Here is a 17823-nt window from a genome sequence, read left to right as displayed (position 1 = left end):
GAGCAGAGGGAGTGAGAGAAGCACTGCCAGGTTTAGAGCCTGCATATTCCACACTACTGAACAGTAGGCTGCTAGCGGTGACATACTGGGAGGAAAGGAGCTGAAGGAGGTGAAGCCCGACCACAGGATCCCCAGTGGGTGGGAAGAATTGAGGGTCTCCAGAGTTTCCTCTACCCACTGGGGCAGGTGTTTCTGGGATAGGAAGCTGCACGGGGAGACCACAGAAGAATCTGTTACAAATGGAGGTGTGGTAGAAGATACACCTGGAACCCAGGGTAAGCCAGCAGCAACTCTAATGGCTGCTGCATTTCCACTCCTTTGGGTGGTTCAGTCTTGTCTGTGCCCCTCCTCCCCAGCCCCAAACTACAATTTCTCTAGAGACTTGCCTTGAGAGCCATTTCTTTTATTAAGGTCTCACTTGGACAGCATACAAACGGCACAAGCAGAAACTACAAGCCCACACGCAGAATAAATTATGATATTTGTATTTAAAAGTAGACAACAGAAGAAGCTGTGTTACCAGGAGGGCCTCTTGGTCCAGTGTCTGGAGATTTACAAGGTGTCAGCAGCCACCAAGAGTCTGTGATACATCTTCTGTGAGACATTTAAAGCCATGTGCTCCCCTCCAGACATACCTAATGAGGCCCAAACTCCTGCACACAAGCATGAGTACACACACAGATGCAGGCACAAGTGAACGGGCAGGGAACAGCCTGTAAACAACAACTAGCTCAGCAACAAGTGAAGTGGACCCAGCTGTGTTCTCCGTGTGGCTCCGGCAGCAGATGAGATCCTGGCACTTATCTTTCACCAACTCCCCGGCTGCCGTGGGAGGCGTGAGTGGGCCCGAGGCAGTGAGGCAGTGGAGGGCTGCTTCCCGAGGTGAGGGGCCCAGTTTTGTCATCCTGGACTGCAGGGTGAGTGCACTGCAGCTTCCTACACTACCCCTGCTTTGCTGTCTGGCCTGCCATGCTCTGCCCGCCACTCCCAGAAGAACAAGGGAAGAGATGTGCCCCAGGGAAGTCTATCCACTTGGAGTCCTGTGAGCTGTGGCCAAGTCTCACATGGGCCTCTCCATGGGCCCCTCTCCAGCAATGTGACGCTGGGGAAGCTACCTCAGTTCTCTAAGCCTCATCATCTCCATCTATAAAAGTGGGAACGAGAGTATCTACTTCATGGGGTCATCATAAGGAATTACCAGTACTTGATATTTCCAAGTACCATGCTAGACTCAAGGTAAATGTTCAAAACCTGTTTTCTTTCCTACCTTCTCCCCCATTTCTTCCTTTCTATTTTCCATTTTCTGCTTTTAGGTTTATGTAGCCATCAGTGGTCATGTAGCCCTAGTTGGCCTCCTCTTGACCAATAGGGCCTCCCCAACCTCAACAGAGATTGTCAGCGCGTGCTTCCTGCTATTGCAAAACTGCACCACTGACAAAGTCAACGTGGTGGGCCTCCGGTGCCATCTGAGCCCAGGAGAGAGATCTGCGTCACCTGTGGCCCCATGGACACCTGACTGTCTCAGGGATGATGCTGAGGTGCCACAATGGTATAAAGACATGAACACCAAATAGAGGTGTACAGTTGGCTCTGAGCTGAGTCTGGCTGGAAGCTGGGACCTAGGGGTGGTGCTGTTCACAAAGCTGAGCAGAAACAAAACAACCCCCTGCCAAGAGTGGGCCACCCAAAGACGCAGGAGATGTCTTCCTAGCAGGTCTGCCACCAAAAAGCCAGTCTGATGGATCACAGTTCACAACTCTGGTTCTGCAGAAATTTTCCTTCCATTTCTCCATCTGTCTGTCCACCCAGCCATCCATCTGGTATATATGAAGAGTTCTGTACATTATAGGCTGACCAGGACAGAAGACCCTCCGTGCTCATTTAGCACCTTTTATCCAAGGGTATCCTTTATGGGCACTCGGCTGGAGTCTTTTACAGGAATGCGGTGAGGTAGGAACAAGACAGGCAATACCCCTCTTTGTATAGATCGAGAAGTGCTCCAGGTACCACAGTGCTCAAGTGAGCATAGCTGAAACATGGTAAGGGCCGGTCCAATGCAAGGCACTGGTCTATTCCCCGAAGGCCACAACAGGCCATGGTATGGCTTGTCCCGGACAGAGCTCTATGTCCAGACTTGCTCTGCTGTTCACACCAGTGTGGGTTTCAAGTCATCTTTGAAGTTCACGACAGGCTTCGAGCGGGCCCACAGCTTTTCCCAGGAAGCCAGCCTCCCAGCAGGCTCAGGGTCGCTGTCTGACGAGCCACTGTCACTGGAATCAGAGGAGCTCTGGAAGCAGATTTCACAGTAGGGCCTGTGGCAGCGGCAGAAGAACTCATCCGAGCTGCTGGATTCTGTGTCGAGGTAGCTGTGTGGAGGAGACAGGGAAGGGCAGCCTGGGGGCGCTGGGGACCGCTGCAGCCGCTGCTCAGGCAGGTCCGGCGAGGCTCTGGCTTGGCGTGGGGCAGCTGGGCACAGCACCCGGCCAGGACCAGAAGGCTGGTGAGAAAGGGCTGCGCGGCTCCCTTCGGCTCCCTGGGGCTCTGTCTGGCACTGTTTGCTGCCCTCCGGGGAGTCTGCCTTGCCTTGAGGAGCTGGGAGCAGTAAAGGCTTCCCAGAAGAGGGTCTTGCTACTCTGGAATCTGCAGTTTGGGGGTCCAGGCAGGGGCCGTCCCTGTCCTGCACATTTCGCCCAGTGCGTGCCCCAGAATCAGCCCTGTTTACCCGACGCCCCACAGAGGAGGGCACAGAACCTGGCAAGTGCGAGCGAGCCCGCTGTGCCGCGCCCCTTCTCCTCACCATGTACGGGCTGAAGCCCAGCTCCTTGGAGAGGGGCATCTTCTGGGGGCTGCGGCAGGCACTGCTCTTCCAGGGCTGCTGGGGACAGGATGGGGGACAGGGGACGGGAGCCTCAGGGCTCAGGCCCAGATCTTGGAGGACTTCCTGAAGCTTCTCCCTGATCACTGAATTCACCCTTGACGGTCGCGCTTGGGGCGCCTCTGAGTTCTCCAGCTGCCCCTGTCTCTGGGGAACAGAGCCTTCTCCACCTGGCGTGAGACCCTGCTGGAGGGCCATGGGTACCTGGTCTCTTCTCTCCACACCCTGGCTTTGCTCAGCCCGCGGCTTCTGGCTGCAGCCCAAATTTAAATGGTCAGGAAAGTCTTGGGAGGCAGCAATTTTCTCCTTCTGCTCCGGGGAGGGGCTGGTGTCCTCCACAGGCCCCTTGACGCCTTGTACACCTGAGGCGGGTGCTGAGGTACTCTGGGGGTCCTGGGTGGCCGGGCTGGTATCACTCAGAGAGTCAGGGAGACATTTCAAAGACCCTTGAGCTGCTAGGCTATGGGGAGGGGCTGCAGCCAGGATGTCCTTGCTGTGGGAAGAGGCAGACGGGACAGCCCCTTCGCGGGGGTCATAGGTGCACTCAGCTGACATCAGCCTCACCAGCTTCTCTTTGGCGTTGTTTACTTGTTCTTGCAGGCTTTCAATCACGGCATTTTTCTGTAAAACAAAAGCAAAACCATCAACAAAAGATGCTGCTGAGGGCTTTCACACTGTCTCCCATGGTGGAGAAAGGGTGGCATCAGAAGACGTTGGTTTAAATCCCAGTTTCTCCACGTATTAGCTGGTGATCTTAGGCTCTGAGGAGGTCCCTCCTTGAGGTGAAATGAGATGATGCATACGAAGCATTTGGCACAATAGCTGCCATGTGTGCTCAGTAACGGTTTACTATGATTCACTGTTGTGTGATCTTAGTCTCCCCATTCATCCCCAGACTGTGGCACTGTCTGCGAGAAGGGCGGTCAGGGGAGGCACAGTCCAGCTGCCTGCTGGCTGCTGCAGCACCCGCTCAACTCTGCTCAGAACACAGGGGCTCCGGTCACCCTGCAGGACACCAGTCAGAGCAATGTTGGGGATGGCCCAACTCTGGGTATATCACACTTCTGCAAAATACAGATGACCCTGAGGCATCTCTGAAGGGGATGACGGAACAGGGAAACAAGCATTTTGCCACTTGCTAAATAAACAGCCTAGAAAATGGGAAGAACAAGAAGGATGGAGATTCCTGGGCCAAAGTGAAAAGACTGGAGCCAGGGGTGGGGGGTGCGGTTTAGTGGGGAATGAGAATCTCAGGTTGGTGTTATCACCTCCCTTGGCTGGAACTTGTGGGTAGGAGGCCAAAGCTACCAATGTGGCACTATCAGCTGTCGGTATCTCCCAAAGGAGTGCAGGCATCAGAATTACCGGAGAAGCTCAAAAAAAAAAAAAAAAGGATTATTGGGCCTAAGTCCCTGATAGCTTGATTCAGTAGAACTAGAAGGGAGCCCAGAAGATAAATGAAGTTGGGCAGTTCTGCTAGTGAGCTGCCTACCTGCTGCATGGCTGTCAGTTGATAAACAGGCAGCGCCCGGGAGGCTGGCAGGTGACAGCTGCAGAGATGTGCCTGTTCTAACTGCAGGACCATGGGGCATAAAGTAGGAGGAAGAGTAACAGCAGTGGGTGTGCCCTGAGCATCCTTCGTCTGGTTTAGACCTGATGTCCACCTTCTGGAATTTCTGATGTTCAAAAGTAGTGGAGCAGGAGAGAGATCATCGTGGGGAGCTGATGGGTCTTGGGGCAGATGACACGGGGTCGAGAGTTTGGAGAAGATAGTAAGAAGTGCTTGTCCAAATACCAAAATGCTGCCTCTCTGCTGTCATCCTCTTTCGAAGCTGAGGATGAGCATTTGGGTGTCCATTTATTATGCCCTAGAAGTAAAAGGATGTTTCCCTCCTTTCGGATTCCTGACGCAACTTGCCTATGAATTGAATTTGTGGTTTCTTCTCAAGTAGATATGGAAGAGTTGCCCAGAAGTGAACCTTTGAGGGAACAGTAAACTAGGTAAACTAGTCCAGCAAGAGTCTTCTGGCAGCAACTCCAAGGCAAACCTACTGCTCCCTACTTATAAGCAGGAAGGTGATCTTTCTGATTATTGGTACTCCCAGTTTCATCCCGGTTTAGACTTCTCTTATCCTCAGGAGAGAGTTCCGAACCAGCGAGCCACTGGTGAATAAGCGGAAGGACTTGCAGCTGAGCACCTGCCCGCTCATTCTCCCTTTTCCTCAGCCACAGGGCGGTAAGGGCTGGGCGTTGCCGCGGAAGTGTAGGTGACTCAAGGACTCGCCAGGAGCAGAGTGGGTGAGTAACAGGAAGACATTCACTCAGGCTCTTCATGATATCTGGGTGGCGCCAGGTATCTCTCTGAGCATCTCACGGGGGTGACTGCGCTGGCTGCGCTGGAGGGACCCCACCTCTCTTCCTCCTCACCGCCCTTCCTCGTGAAGCCCACCTGGTACATTCTCACGCTGGCTTCAGGAGGCCCTACCGCCTCACAGAGCTGGGAGGGGACCGTCAGCTGATGACAGCTACCCCAGCAAGTGAACTCTGAGTGCTGCCTTTTTTTCTTTTTTAAACATCTTTATTGGGGTATAATTGCTTTACAATGGTGTGTTAGTTTCTGCTTTATAACAAAGTGAATCAGTTATACATATACATATGTTCCCATATCTCTTCCCTCTTGTGTCTCCCTCCCTCCCACCCTCCCTATCCCACCCCTCCAGGCGGTCACAAAGCACCGAGCTGATCTCCCTGTACCCCCACTATGGAGAACAGTATGGAGGTTCCTTAAAAAACTACAGATAGAACTACCATATGAGTGCTGCCTTTTTGTGCCTTATCCACAAATTCCTTAGAGTATAGGAAAACAGTATAAACCTTGAGTTGGGAATACTACTCTTCTCTAGCAAACCAAACACCTGAAGCTGGCTGGTGACAGATTTAGAAACGTCAGCCTAAGCAGTAAATCTCCCTTCTTACAGAAGAGGAAGTGGGACTCTGTTTTCACCATGGCCGCATAGTAATCAGCGTGGTTGGCCACGGTGAGACCAAAATCCGACTGACCATGGCAGCTGCACTGAAACGAGCTTATTGATGATCACTTTGGGCACACCCAGGGAAGCAAAACATCCACAGGCATGTTTCCTAAGGTGCAGGCCACAGGGAGAAATGGAATCTCCCCCTCTTTCTGTGTTTCAAGGAAGAAAAGTAAAGGCGAGTTTCCTCTGCTGCAGAGCGTAGAAGGGAGGTTCTTCAAGCTCTGGGAAGCTGGCCTCCACACAGCTGGGATGTCAGGGATGGATGCTGCCCCAAACAGCCTTTGGGGACCATTGCCATGGGGAAAGGGAGGCAAGAATGAGAAGATGGACTGCCCAGATGGTGCGAAAGTAGGAGGAGGACACTGGGGCAGCAGAGGGGCTGCAGAGGAGGGAAATGCAGCCGAGAAGCTGGGGTTACGGAGGCAGGAGAGATCCTTGTGCTCATCCACTGGGCAGTGCTGGAGCTGGGGATTCAGATACCAGAAACTCTCTAGGCCTGCCGCAGGGCTCTGGGATGGGCTGCTCTGGGAAAGGTGTTCAGGTGTGGGGTGTCGGGGACAGGAGTCCAGCATTTTACTACCTAAGCTTCTGCTCCCTATTAGGGCCCTGCCTCTGCAGACTCAAGGCATCTTTTTGGTAGAGCGGATTCAGTCACTGCATGGGAAACAGGGTAGCATGGCAGGAGTACAAAAAGAACGTCACAAATTACCATAAGGCTAAAGAGTCAGGCCACTTGGCTGTTCCAACATTAGCTGATTGTGAATGAAAACCATCCTGGGTGTTCTCGCCAAGTTTCTGGCCTTCTGTTTAGCTGAAAAAAAAAATGTTTCTTTGAAGACTTCAGAGAGTATCAATGGCAATGCTACTCCCTTGCCAGGTGGGAAGAAATCTGGCTCTGAAAAAAGGTCCTGAATGCTTGATAAATAGTAAAGAAATAGTAAAGAAAGGACAAGTATTACTCTGATGGAAAAAAAGGTCCAGACCAAGGGAATGGTGCGAGGGACTGAGGGTGCTTGGGGAGCTGAATCCCTTCATTGGTTACGTTCCTTAGGTCCCCATCACACCATCCTTTCACATAGGGACTATTGGCACCCAGTGTCAGTCCAATATGAAAAAGCATAATTTCCCATATAGCACCTACTCAGGTATGTTCTCTACTAAAACAAAAATATGGAATATAATTTAGTTAGTATGAAAAAACTGGCTAATTCCTCTGGGCCCCATGCCTCCTCTCTGAGGCAGTGCAGCCTCAAGCTTTCCCATGTGCTTTCTTCAAGCCCACATCACTCTGTCCAGTTCTGGGAGAGGTGCCAAATCTGGCTGAAGAACAGAGAAGAAAGAGGACTGGGGGCTCCCTTGTCTCTGCCTTGGTGCTACTGCGATATTCAGAAGCTCTATTCATCCTTCCTCCCCATCTTTAGACACCTCTTAATTTTCTGGGCTGGTAGGATGACTGAGATTTCTAGTTAGCACCTGGAAAAGACAGTAAGGAGCCCCATAGGATCTTGGAAACAAGGGCACTACTCTATGTAAAGAAAGAATGTATCACACAGCAGAAGCTAGCATCCACTACTCCTCAGGGCCTTTACAATGCTGTTCCCCACACTTGGAATGCTTTTCCCTGCACTCTTTGCCTGGATAATTTGTAGTTAACCTTCAGCTCTCAGCTCAGAGAGTCTTTTCCGACCCCTCTAAATTAGGTTCCCTTGTCCTCACCACTCTTTCTTCCCACTCTGATTTTTCCCTTCATAATTCTTATCACCATTTGTAACTATATGGCTACTTGATCCGTATCTATTTCCTCCACTACACTGTGAGCTCCATGAAGGTAGGGACTCTGTTTGTTTTGTTCATCAGCACTTAGCACAATGCCTGGCACACATCTGTCCAATGAATGAATGAAGTGGGTGAGGGTCAGCAATGGGAGGGGCACTGGGGAAATGTTGAGGTTTTGCTTGCTGCTAAGGGAGACCAGAATGGCTAGGAATTGGGGAAATGGGAGGAGGAGAAAGAATGTTAGCAATGAGGCATATGGGGCCCACCAATGCATGACTGGAGTTCTTTATAGAGAATCCAGCAGGCAGGGTCTCGCTTACTTCTGTGAGGAGTCTCTCCATGGAGTTTTTCTCTCCTCTAACGTGGCAACTCTGCTCCTCACCATACTGGGTGTGCAAGCTTTTGCTGGGAGTGCTGAAATATTTGGCCATGCGTCTGATTGTTTGGTTTTCCTCTTCAAATGCCTTCCATTGCTTCAGCTGTTGGATAAAAGAACACATGTTATTTATTTAATTACACACCCAGAAACACATTCTCTCACTCTTCCTCAAAAACACCAAGGAATGACAGTATCACAGATAAATGCACAAACTATTCTCTCCTCAAAATGTACTTTACTCTGGAAAGTTCACAGACAGCAATGACAGAAGGTTTAGAGAATGTAAAGGTCATATCATTTAAAAAATGCCAAAGGAAGAAGATGACAGGTTGATGAAACAGAACCATCGGCTGGACCCATCTACCAACCCACTGCTGGACTGGGCAAAGAAAACCAGAGCTGAGGTGGACTTCTAGAGGCACATTCTCAAGCCAGAGTTTAGGAGCTGTAACAGGGTTAAGCGATCTAAACACTGTACTTCAGATGACGCTGGTTTTAGTTGTATGCAGCTGTTCTTAATTATTCTCATGTGTTGAGCGATGGTGTGCTTACTGCTATTGAAAACCCAGGCCCGGGCTTCCCTGGCGGCGCAGTGGTTGAGAGTCCGCCTGCCGATGCAGGGGACACGGGTTCGTGCCCCTGTCTGGGAAGATCCCACGTGCCGCGGAGCGGCTGGGCCCGTGAGCCCTGGCCGCTGAGCCTGCGTGTCCGGAGCCTGCGCTCCGCAACGGGACAGGCCACGACAGGGAGAGGCCCGTGTACCGCAAAAAAAAGAAAAAGAAAACCCAGTTCCTTCTAGAGGACTCTTTTTTTTTTTTTACATTTAATTTAATTTATTTTTTTATACAGCAGGGTCCTATTAGTTATCTATTTTATACAAATTAGTGTATACCTGTCAATCCCAATCTCCCAGTTCATCCCACCCCCACCCCTGCCTTCCTTGCTTGTGTCCACACGTTTGTTCCCTCTAGAGGACTTCTAACCCAAGGCTCAGAGAAACAGAAAACCACAAATGTCAGCAAAAATGAATAAAAACGATAGAACATCAGGTCTGCGATCTGTCTTCTTTCCTTGACAAATGAGGAAAGACTCAGAAGCAGGATGATTTGTCTAGGTCCACATGGCTACTTAGCATCAGAGTCACAGCTGTAACGAGGGCACTGTGCCACACTGCACGTCCTCAACACAGCTGACGAGAGAGACTGTCAACTGTGAGGGTCCTAGGGAACGGTTTTCGGGAGATACTGGTTTTGAGAACCAGTCTATGGATGCACAGGCTGGTTTCGTTTAACAGGGATGGGACTGAACAGAGAACATTCACAAACAGGGACACGCTCCTGAGCCCGTGGGGTACTGTCTCCTCCTGGCGAATGCTAGGGACGTGATGCCAGGGGAGGCCACAGTGCTGAAGGCATCTTTTCCCTTAGGGATTCTCATAATTAAGAGCCCTAGTGATGGACGCTGGGCACTCTGGGACCTTAGCTCTAGAAATGATGCTGAGATACCTGTGGGGAACCTCACAGGGATCCTGGGATGTCTTTGTTCGCTCATCAAACATTTACTGAGCTCTGACTATGGAAAGTAACCTAAATTTGGTAAATCTCAGATAGGATTCTAAATTCTGCCATCAATTTCAACACCACATTCTGCCCAAGTCCTCTTGGGTCCTCTGTTAACTCAGCATGAGTCCTTCATGGTACCAGGAGTCTGTGTGACCTGTGCTGGGTCGGGCCAGGAACCGCCCTGTCAGATGCCCTTCTTGAAGGCCCCCTCCCCAGGGTGCTGTCCTCTCAACACCCTGCTCAGGAGCTACTGGAGCCCAGCACTACAGGGTCACTGTACAGCCATGGGTGGATGGCGCTGACCGCCAGCGCTGCTCTCCTAGCACTGGCCCTAGCAGTGTTGCACTATCTCTATGTCTCCTCAGGGCCCCCTCATTTCCCTAGCAGCATAGCTTTTCCTTTCTCTCCCCCCACCACCTCCAGACCAAGCCCTCCCTGCAGAGCTGCTGGAGGAACTGCTCAACATTGGTGTAAGGGCACTTCCAAGGCTTTTCGTCTGTCTCACCCTAAGCTGGCTGGGTGGAGCCAGGGTGGCCCCTGACTAAAGCCCCCTGGCCCTCCAACCCCCTCCCCCTTAATTCCCCATTTGTGAAGGTCCTGGTCCTTAAGACTTGAATCTTCAGGATTTCTGGAATATGGCTAGAAATGACCCTTAGGTCATAATTTCAGGACCTCCCCACGGCCCTTCCTTCAGAAGGACAGGGCGTCTTATTTTCTCGGCATCTGGGTATGTGTGTGTAGCAGGCAGAAAATGGCCCCCCAAAGACGCTTCCCTCCCAATCCAGGAACTTGTAAATATGTTACCTTACATGGCAGAAGGAATTCTGCATACGTTATTGAGTTTAAAACTGTGAGATGGGGAGATTATTCTGGATCATCCAGGTGGGCCCAGTGTCATCACAAGAGCCCCTATAAGAGGGAGGCAGGACGGGAGATGTGACAATGGAAAGAGAGGTCAGAAAGAGAGACTTGAAGATGCTGTGCTGCTGGCCCTGAACATGGAAGAAGGAGCCGTGGATCGAAGAAAATGCAGGAAAATGCACGGAAACAGATTCTGCCCCAAAGTCTCCGGAAGCAACGCGGACCTACTAACAACTTGATTTCAGCCAAATAAGACCCATGTTAGATCTCTGACCTCCAGAACTATAAGGCATTAAATGTGTATTGTTTTAAGGCACTCTGTTTGTGGGAATTTGTTATAGCAGCAATAGGAAACCAAGCAGTGGGATTAAGTCTCGGGTCTTTAATGGGGTGCACCGGGGCATTCAGAAGTTCACCCCATGTGCCTCTCTCACCTCCTGCCACTCTCCCCTTGTTTCAATTTGTGCTTCGAAAAGAGCAAAGGCTCATGGTGTTCCAAACACCTCTTCTTCTCTCTTATACCTCTCTGCCTCTGTCAGAGGGTTTCCCCCGTCGGAAATGCCACCCACAGCTCTTCCCCAGTCTGAGCTGTGAACATTTCTTACTCCTCATTCAAGGTGGGCCCAAGCACCTCGTTTTCTGAGACGGTTACCGAGTTCCCAGACAGGCTGGGGTACCCCTTCCTTGACATCGTGTAACATCCTCAAACACTATAACACAAGGGTTATAAATCCTTTCACGTCAGCTCCCAACTAGACCTAGAGTGAGGCCGTGTGTTTAACTGCCTGTTCCCAACAGTTAATATTTGGATGGACAGATACATGGACAAATGAAGGAAGCTTTCCTTTAGAAAGCTCATCTGTCTGGTAAGGTGCTGAGACATTTACAGAGGACTATAAGGCAGAGTAGAAAGTCATGAGTACCTTCCTGGAGGAGCAGATGAAACACTTTGCAGGTTTAGAGGATAAAATAATGTCCTACCTCAGGACCCACCTGCCTCTCAGAGGTGGAGGGAGGGGGGTGTGTGTGGGGGAGGATGGGTCACATCTAAGTCACAAAAGCAGAGGCTGGCTCACTACTGGTGATGACCTCAGCGTTTGGCGTAAACACTTAGGCATTTCCTGAGGGCCTGTGGAGAAGGCTACTTAGTCCACTTAGCTCTTCAGTCACATCGTCCATTTCACTCAGCTTTCTGGCACTGCCTACCTGCCCTTGAGGTGTCTGTGCCTTTGCTTTCATAAATCCCTCCCATCACAGTCCAGTTTGAAGGCTCAGTAGCAAGAAAGAAGCCTGCCTCCCTGCTCCCTTCCCTCTCCTTGTGGCTCTCCTCACACACTTCTCCAAATCTGCTCAGCTGTCCTACTGTCCTGGGAATATCCAGTCTCTGGTCTCACAGGGAGAATATTTCTTCAACCAAAGGCCACAGAGTCAGAGGGGAAAATCAATTCAGGGGCACACAGAAAACCTGAAAAACCTCAGTTACTTTTATATTTTGAAAAACAATTTACCTCCTACACCTAAAATACAATTGACTATAAAATATATTTTTTTGTTTCAGATCATGGTCAGTTCAAGAGGAGGAAAAGCACGAGAGAGAAAATAGAAAAGATACAGTATGAGAAAGGAAGCTCAAGACAGCTAGGAGAACTGAGATAGAGAGAAGGAAAGAGAAAGGCCAACACAGTCCATCTGCCCGGTTCCGGTACCCCAGCCCCAATAATTCCATTTCCACTCCCACTTCAACAAACCAAGTGCCTGTCCTTAGTTCAAACCCGGAAGACCGATTCCAAGATCAACTTCATCTTGTATTTTTATGTCTGTGTATAAGATGGAAGTGCCCCTGAATATCACTATGGTCCCAGGTCCTGAGGATTTAAACACGGAGGAAAGTGGAAATCTTGTGTGTGAGGCTTAGGATACAAGAGGGACAGAGGCGAGTGTGGGGGGAGAGAGGAAACCCAAGTAGGGCCACATCAGGGAGTTTACTGATTCACTCAATTTTCAGATGGAGGTCTTGTGTTAGATCAGGAAAGCTTTCTTCTAATAAATAGCTCCTTGGTGATTACTTCTGCTCTAAATTATCTTGTTCTCTTTCAGAGACTCCTATTAGCTTTAAATCATATCCTTAGACCTGCTCTCCATATTTTCTAGTCTCTCATTTTTTTTCCTGTGTCCTTGTTTTCTGTTTCCTTAAATTAACCCACTAATTCAGTATTTTGCCATGTCCAGCTGCCTATTCAATGCTTCTATTGGCGTTTTAAATTTAACACAATCTTTTTCATCCTTATTCAATATTTCATGATCTAAGATTATGTCATTTTCATAATGGTTTGCTTTAGTCAAAGAGGGGCAATAACCTTTGAATCCTATTGATAAGACTAATCAGATACCTTCTAAAAACATTCTATTTTACTTCAGAGGAAGGTAGCTTCTCTAAATCTTCAGAAATTTGTGGTCCTTTTATTGTGAACTGCAGAATCTCTTCAAAGATCCTTTCCCCCTGAATTTATAGTCTTACGTGGGAAAAGCTATAGTTTCCTGGTATATAATAAATACATTCTCTTGGCTTTTCCCTCATCATCACAAGACGGCTGCCATAACTTCAAGCATCAAAAACATTCAAGGTAGGAAGAAAGTAGAAGAGGCGATGCCAGCCACCCCCATAGCTTCTTTTTAGGAAAGCAAAAGCTTTCTCAGAAGCCTCCCAGAAAACCTTTGGTGTTCAAAACTGTGTTACATGGGTACACCTAGCTATAAGGAAGGCTGGCAAAGCAAGTGTTTAGCTCTTTCAGACTATATAGTAGAGATGAATCGAGGAACAAAGGGTTTGGCAATGGGTGGATGGGTTACCAATCAACAATGTTGGCCCCAGGGCCTAAGGAGTGGGCTTCCCAAAAGTCTCCTCTCCACTCTCTTTTACCCATCTCCCAGGGAGGAACAGCCCTGGCATTTCATAGCCCTTTTCTGCTACATCCTAGACAAATAAGACTCAGCTCTCAAAGGCTTCCTTCAATCCAGTTCTTATAACATTAAGATTCAACAAAAATTCCTCTAGTTTCTGGCTCAGAGGCAATGCTCATCCTTGATTTTTTTTTTTTTTTTTTTTTTTTTTTTTTTTTGCGGTACGCGGGCCTCTCACTGCTGTGGCCTCTCCCATTGCAGAGCACAGGCTCCGGACACGCAGGCTCAGCGGCCATGGCTCACGGGCCCAGCCGCTCCGCGGCACGTGGGATCTTCCCGGACCGGGGCAGGAACCCGTGTCCCCTGCATCGGCAGGCGGACTCTCAACCACTGCGCCACCAGGGAAGCCCCCATCCTTGATTTTTAGTGCTGCTGCTACAGATTTTTCCATATCTGTTCATCCTCTTGAGTATTTTAATGAGAATTTATGCAAGGGAAAAAGAGTAAAGGGCCTCTGCCTGTGCCATACTATCGTGCCTCAAAGTGCACTCTTCACTTTTATAAATACACTGCCACCCTCCATCAGGCAACACTTTAATTACCGGCTAGCTCCCTCATGGAGAAGTCATACATGGTCAACTGGTAACTGCACTGGGAACAAGGAAAGGGTAGTGAGGGTGTCGTGGGATGAGGGAAGCCTCGGGAGGAAGAAAAAGAGAACTAGAAGGGACACAAAACACTGCTTAATGCCAAGCTCATTAACTTGGATGTATGTGGCTCAGTGGTACCCTGGGGCATAACGTGAATAATTTAACATCTCTTTCCTTTCAGAGCTTATGGATTCCTTCACCTTTCTCTCTGACTCCCTTTCTTTCTGTTTGCTGTCTGGATATTTCTCCTTCTATCTTCCTCCCTTGTTTGATTTTTTCTTAATCCTCATAATAAGAAATACATTTTATTTTATTTTTTTAACATCTTTATTGGAGTATAATTGCTTTACAATGGTGTGTTAGTTTCTGCTTTATAACAAAGTGAATCAGCTATACATATACATATATCCCCACATCCCCTCCTTCTTGAGTCTCCCTCCCACCCTTCCTATCCCACCCCTCTAGGTGGTCACAAAGCACGGAGCTGATCTCCCTGTGCTATGCAGCTGCTTCCCACTAGCTATCTATTTTACATTTGGTAGTATATGTATGTCCACGCCACTCTCTCACTTTGTCTCAGCTTACCCTTCCCCCTCCCCATATCCTCAAATCCATTCTCTACGTCGGCGTCTTTATTCCTGTCCTGCCCCTAGGTTCTTCAGAACCTTTTTTTTTTTTAGATTCCATATATGTGTGTTAGCATACAGTATTTGTTTTTCTCTTTCTGACTTACTTCACTCTGTATGACAGACTCTAGGTCCAACCACCTCACTACAAATGACCCAATTTCGTTCCTTTTTATGGCTGAGTAATATTACATTATATATATGTACCACATCTTCTTTATCCATTCATCTGTTGATGGACACTTAGGTTGCTTCCATGTCCTGGCTATTGTAAACAGTGCTGCAATGAACATTGTGGTACATGCCTCTTTTTGAATTATGGTTAAGAAATACATTTTAAATTTAGTTTTTACTTTTTCCTTATTGTAAAAAGAAAAGGAAGGTTCTACATTTTCCTCTTTTTATTAAAAAGAAAGAAAAGGCATTTTAAATTTCATAAAGACCCAAATGCACTTTTCTCTGAATGTGCAATTGCAAACAGGAAAGAAGGAAAGGTTCCTCACTGCCAGGCTAGTACAAGAAATGACATTATCAGGATGAAGGGGGAACTGGGGATGCATGCAGCAGACTGGAGGGTGGGTAGAAAAGCAGGTCTGTGAGGCACCCACCTGGGCAGAAGCGGTGCCACTACTTGGCTACTCTGGTCAGCCCTCCTTACCGACCGGGAGCAGAGTGGCTCCTTCAGGACAGCGAGGAGGGAAGAACAGAGGGAGCCAGCTCACTAGGAACCCCACCTTCCTTCTGACTCTCTCATCAATGGCACCCAAAAGTCTCAGTAGGAAACAAAGTGAACAATTTATCACACCCAGCAAAGTCTGTGGAATGATGGGGTGGACTGGTCCTCCAAGTTCTCCCTAGAGCATACCTGGGGAATGAAGATGAAGCAGTTGATTGTGGTTGTGCAAACAAAGATACTTCCAGATGTGAGTCCATAAACCAGGTTGGGCCAGGAGTGCAAGTATCTGGTGACCACAAAAAGAAGCCCCGCAGCCAGCACCACGAGGTTGACCCCAACCATGATGGTTAAAGACTGATTCACAGGAGGAGAGCTGACATGGTCAGTCAAGCCAGCCAGGTAGGCCCCATAGAGCAGCAGCAGGCCCTGGACAAAGAGGAGAAGAACCAGAGGCTCAGAGAAGTGAAATATCAGGCTTGGGGTCCAAGAGCAGTAGGGCTGGGACCACTTTCCTTACCTGTAAAATAGGGATAATAATACCTACCTTAAAGGGTTGCTATGAGGAGGATTTACTAAGATAAGCACTTGGGACTACCCTTAGGGTCGTCCCCTTACACCTCATGTATGCGTGATAAATTTCATTTTCCTCTCCTCTGAGAATTAGTTTATCAGAGGTCAGCAAGTCAGCCATCAGAGAGGACTCTGCCAGGATGAGGTACAGGATAGGATGGTACATGCAGGTCGGAGCCCTACAGAAAGGACTGCCAGGCACTGGGAGGGCAAGGGGTGCACCATGCTGCTGGTGGTGAGGGCTTCCGCATCCACTGTGTGCTTCTGCACTGCATGGAGCTGAGGGGCATGCAGAAGCTGAAATAGCCCTGTGGTCCCCTTGTCAAGCCATGTGCCACGGCAGGGGAAGCACTGGAGGAAGGGGCTCTTTTTTCTAATGTTCCCAAAGGCACCATCTGCTTGCCAAGCCCTGCACCTGCAAGACTGCATCTGCCCAGAAGGGATGCCTTTTTCTAATTCACACAAAGGATCTCTATAGGCTAGCAGCAGCTCTGTGCCAGTGGGTGTTTATGGGAGACGAAGAGTGAAAAAAGAAGAGAACAAAGGCAGGCTGGGACCTGGACAGGACCGTGGGACAGGCACAGGCAGCAAAGGCCTCATCTATACCCTTCACCCTCTTTGTGACATTCCCTGCCCCGCCCCCCCAGAACCCAGGGCCCTATTCTTTCCTCTTTGTCATGAATGTAAACCCGCTCTCAGATTTCTCATTTGTACTACACAGAAAATGGCTCACAGCTTCTTAAAGTGCTGCCTCTCCTAGAAGGAGCTACATTTAAACAGAAATCAAAGCTTTAATCAATAATACATAATATATAGATTCAACATATGTTCGCCTGATTCGGGGCAAAGCTCTGTGCTGGGGTAGGTGTAGGGCAGGAAGCAGTGTTGCCAAGTGGAAGTCATGGTTCTGGCTTTTAAGAAGCTCAGTCTGGTTGGGAAATTTAAGGCAAGCACCCAAATATCAATGTTTTATGACACAGGATATGAAGCTGCCACGGGGGATGAGGTGGGGTGGGAACTACAGGGACTCAGAGGGAGAACTAATAATAAAAGTAAGGGCAGGTATCAGCAGGGTACCTGCCAGTGGCCCTGAAATCACACGATCTGACCAACTCCATCTGCAGGGATGGCCCTTAAGACAACTGTTTGGAGGACTGGCTGTGCCTACAGTGAAGGAGTAAGCACAGCAGAGATGCTGTCTGGGTGCCCCGAATGCTCAGTGTCCCAAAGGGGGCCAAATGTGGCCGCCCTGAGATCTTCAATGACTAGAGGACATACAAGTCAGCAGGCCAGTGGGGCCTGACTTTTGGATAACTGACGCCATCAGGCGGCATTTGGCAGCGTTAGATCATTAGTAATTTAATCAAAGGCAAATAAAATTAATTCTATGATTCCGAAATGCTTAAATCTGATTCTATTAAAATGCTTTAACTCCATTAAAATTCTTTCCAAAAGTGAATCAGGTATGAGTAAAGCATCTATACATGCATGACTCGTGTCTGAGTGAATCACATCTGATATTTGTGTGTCATTCGCCCTCACTGCTAAGAAGCGTGGGGTGGCGGTCCAGGGACTTAATGTGCAGATTTGGGGTCCTCCTCAGGAGCTGCCCGAACAGGGAGCCCATGGGGGCCTGGCTCAGTCACCTTCCTGATGGCTCAGCACTCTTTCCCCTTTTTCTTTCTTTGTCCTATAGAAAGATATTGCAGTGAAATAAAATGGAAATGGGATTATATAAAAGGCAATGGAGAAAATAAATCAAGTTGACTTGCAGAGGGAGTTGCTATGGGGGAAGTGCTGAGTTTCTGTGCCGGGAAGGACGTGCTCTTCTACAGGGGCTCGAAGAATGGGAAAGGCACGGTGCTTTCAAAACTGTCTGGGGGCAGGGGTGGGCAGTGGAAGATTAATAATA

General features: G+C 49.0%; 1 protein-coding gene across 2 annotated transcripts in view; it reads right to left on the bottom strand.

Moving 5' to 3' along the window:
• Nucleotides 1-2146: 2146 nt before the first annotated feature.
• GPR156 (G protein-coupled receptor 156) overlaps nucleotides 2147-17823 on the bottom strand; it is a 58597-nt gene continuing 42920 nt past the window's right edge. For both annotated transcript variants that reach the window (XM_065876672.1, XM_065876673.1), the window contains exons 7-9: nucleotides 15531-15767; nucleotides 8007-8165; nucleotides 2147-3496 (exon numbers count right to left, since the gene is read on the bottom strand). In XM_065876672.1, coding sequence (XP_065732744.1) covers nucleotides 2147-3496; nucleotides 8007-8165; nucleotides 15531-15767 — 1746 coding nt within the window. The remainder of the gene's footprint in view (nucleotides 3497-8006; nucleotides 8166-15530; nucleotides 15768-17823) is intronic.

The sequence above is a fragment of the Phocoena phocoena genome, chromosome 4, assembly GCF_963924675.1.
Source record: "Phocoena phocoena chromosome 4, mPhoPho1.1, whole genome shotgun sequence".
Classification (NCBI taxonomy): Eukaryota; Metazoa; Chordata; class Mammalia; order Artiodactyla; family Phocoenidae; genus Phocoena; species Phocoena phocoena.
Note: the sequence above shows the minus strand (reverse complement) of the source record. Positions and strands in the feature narration are given on the sequence as shown.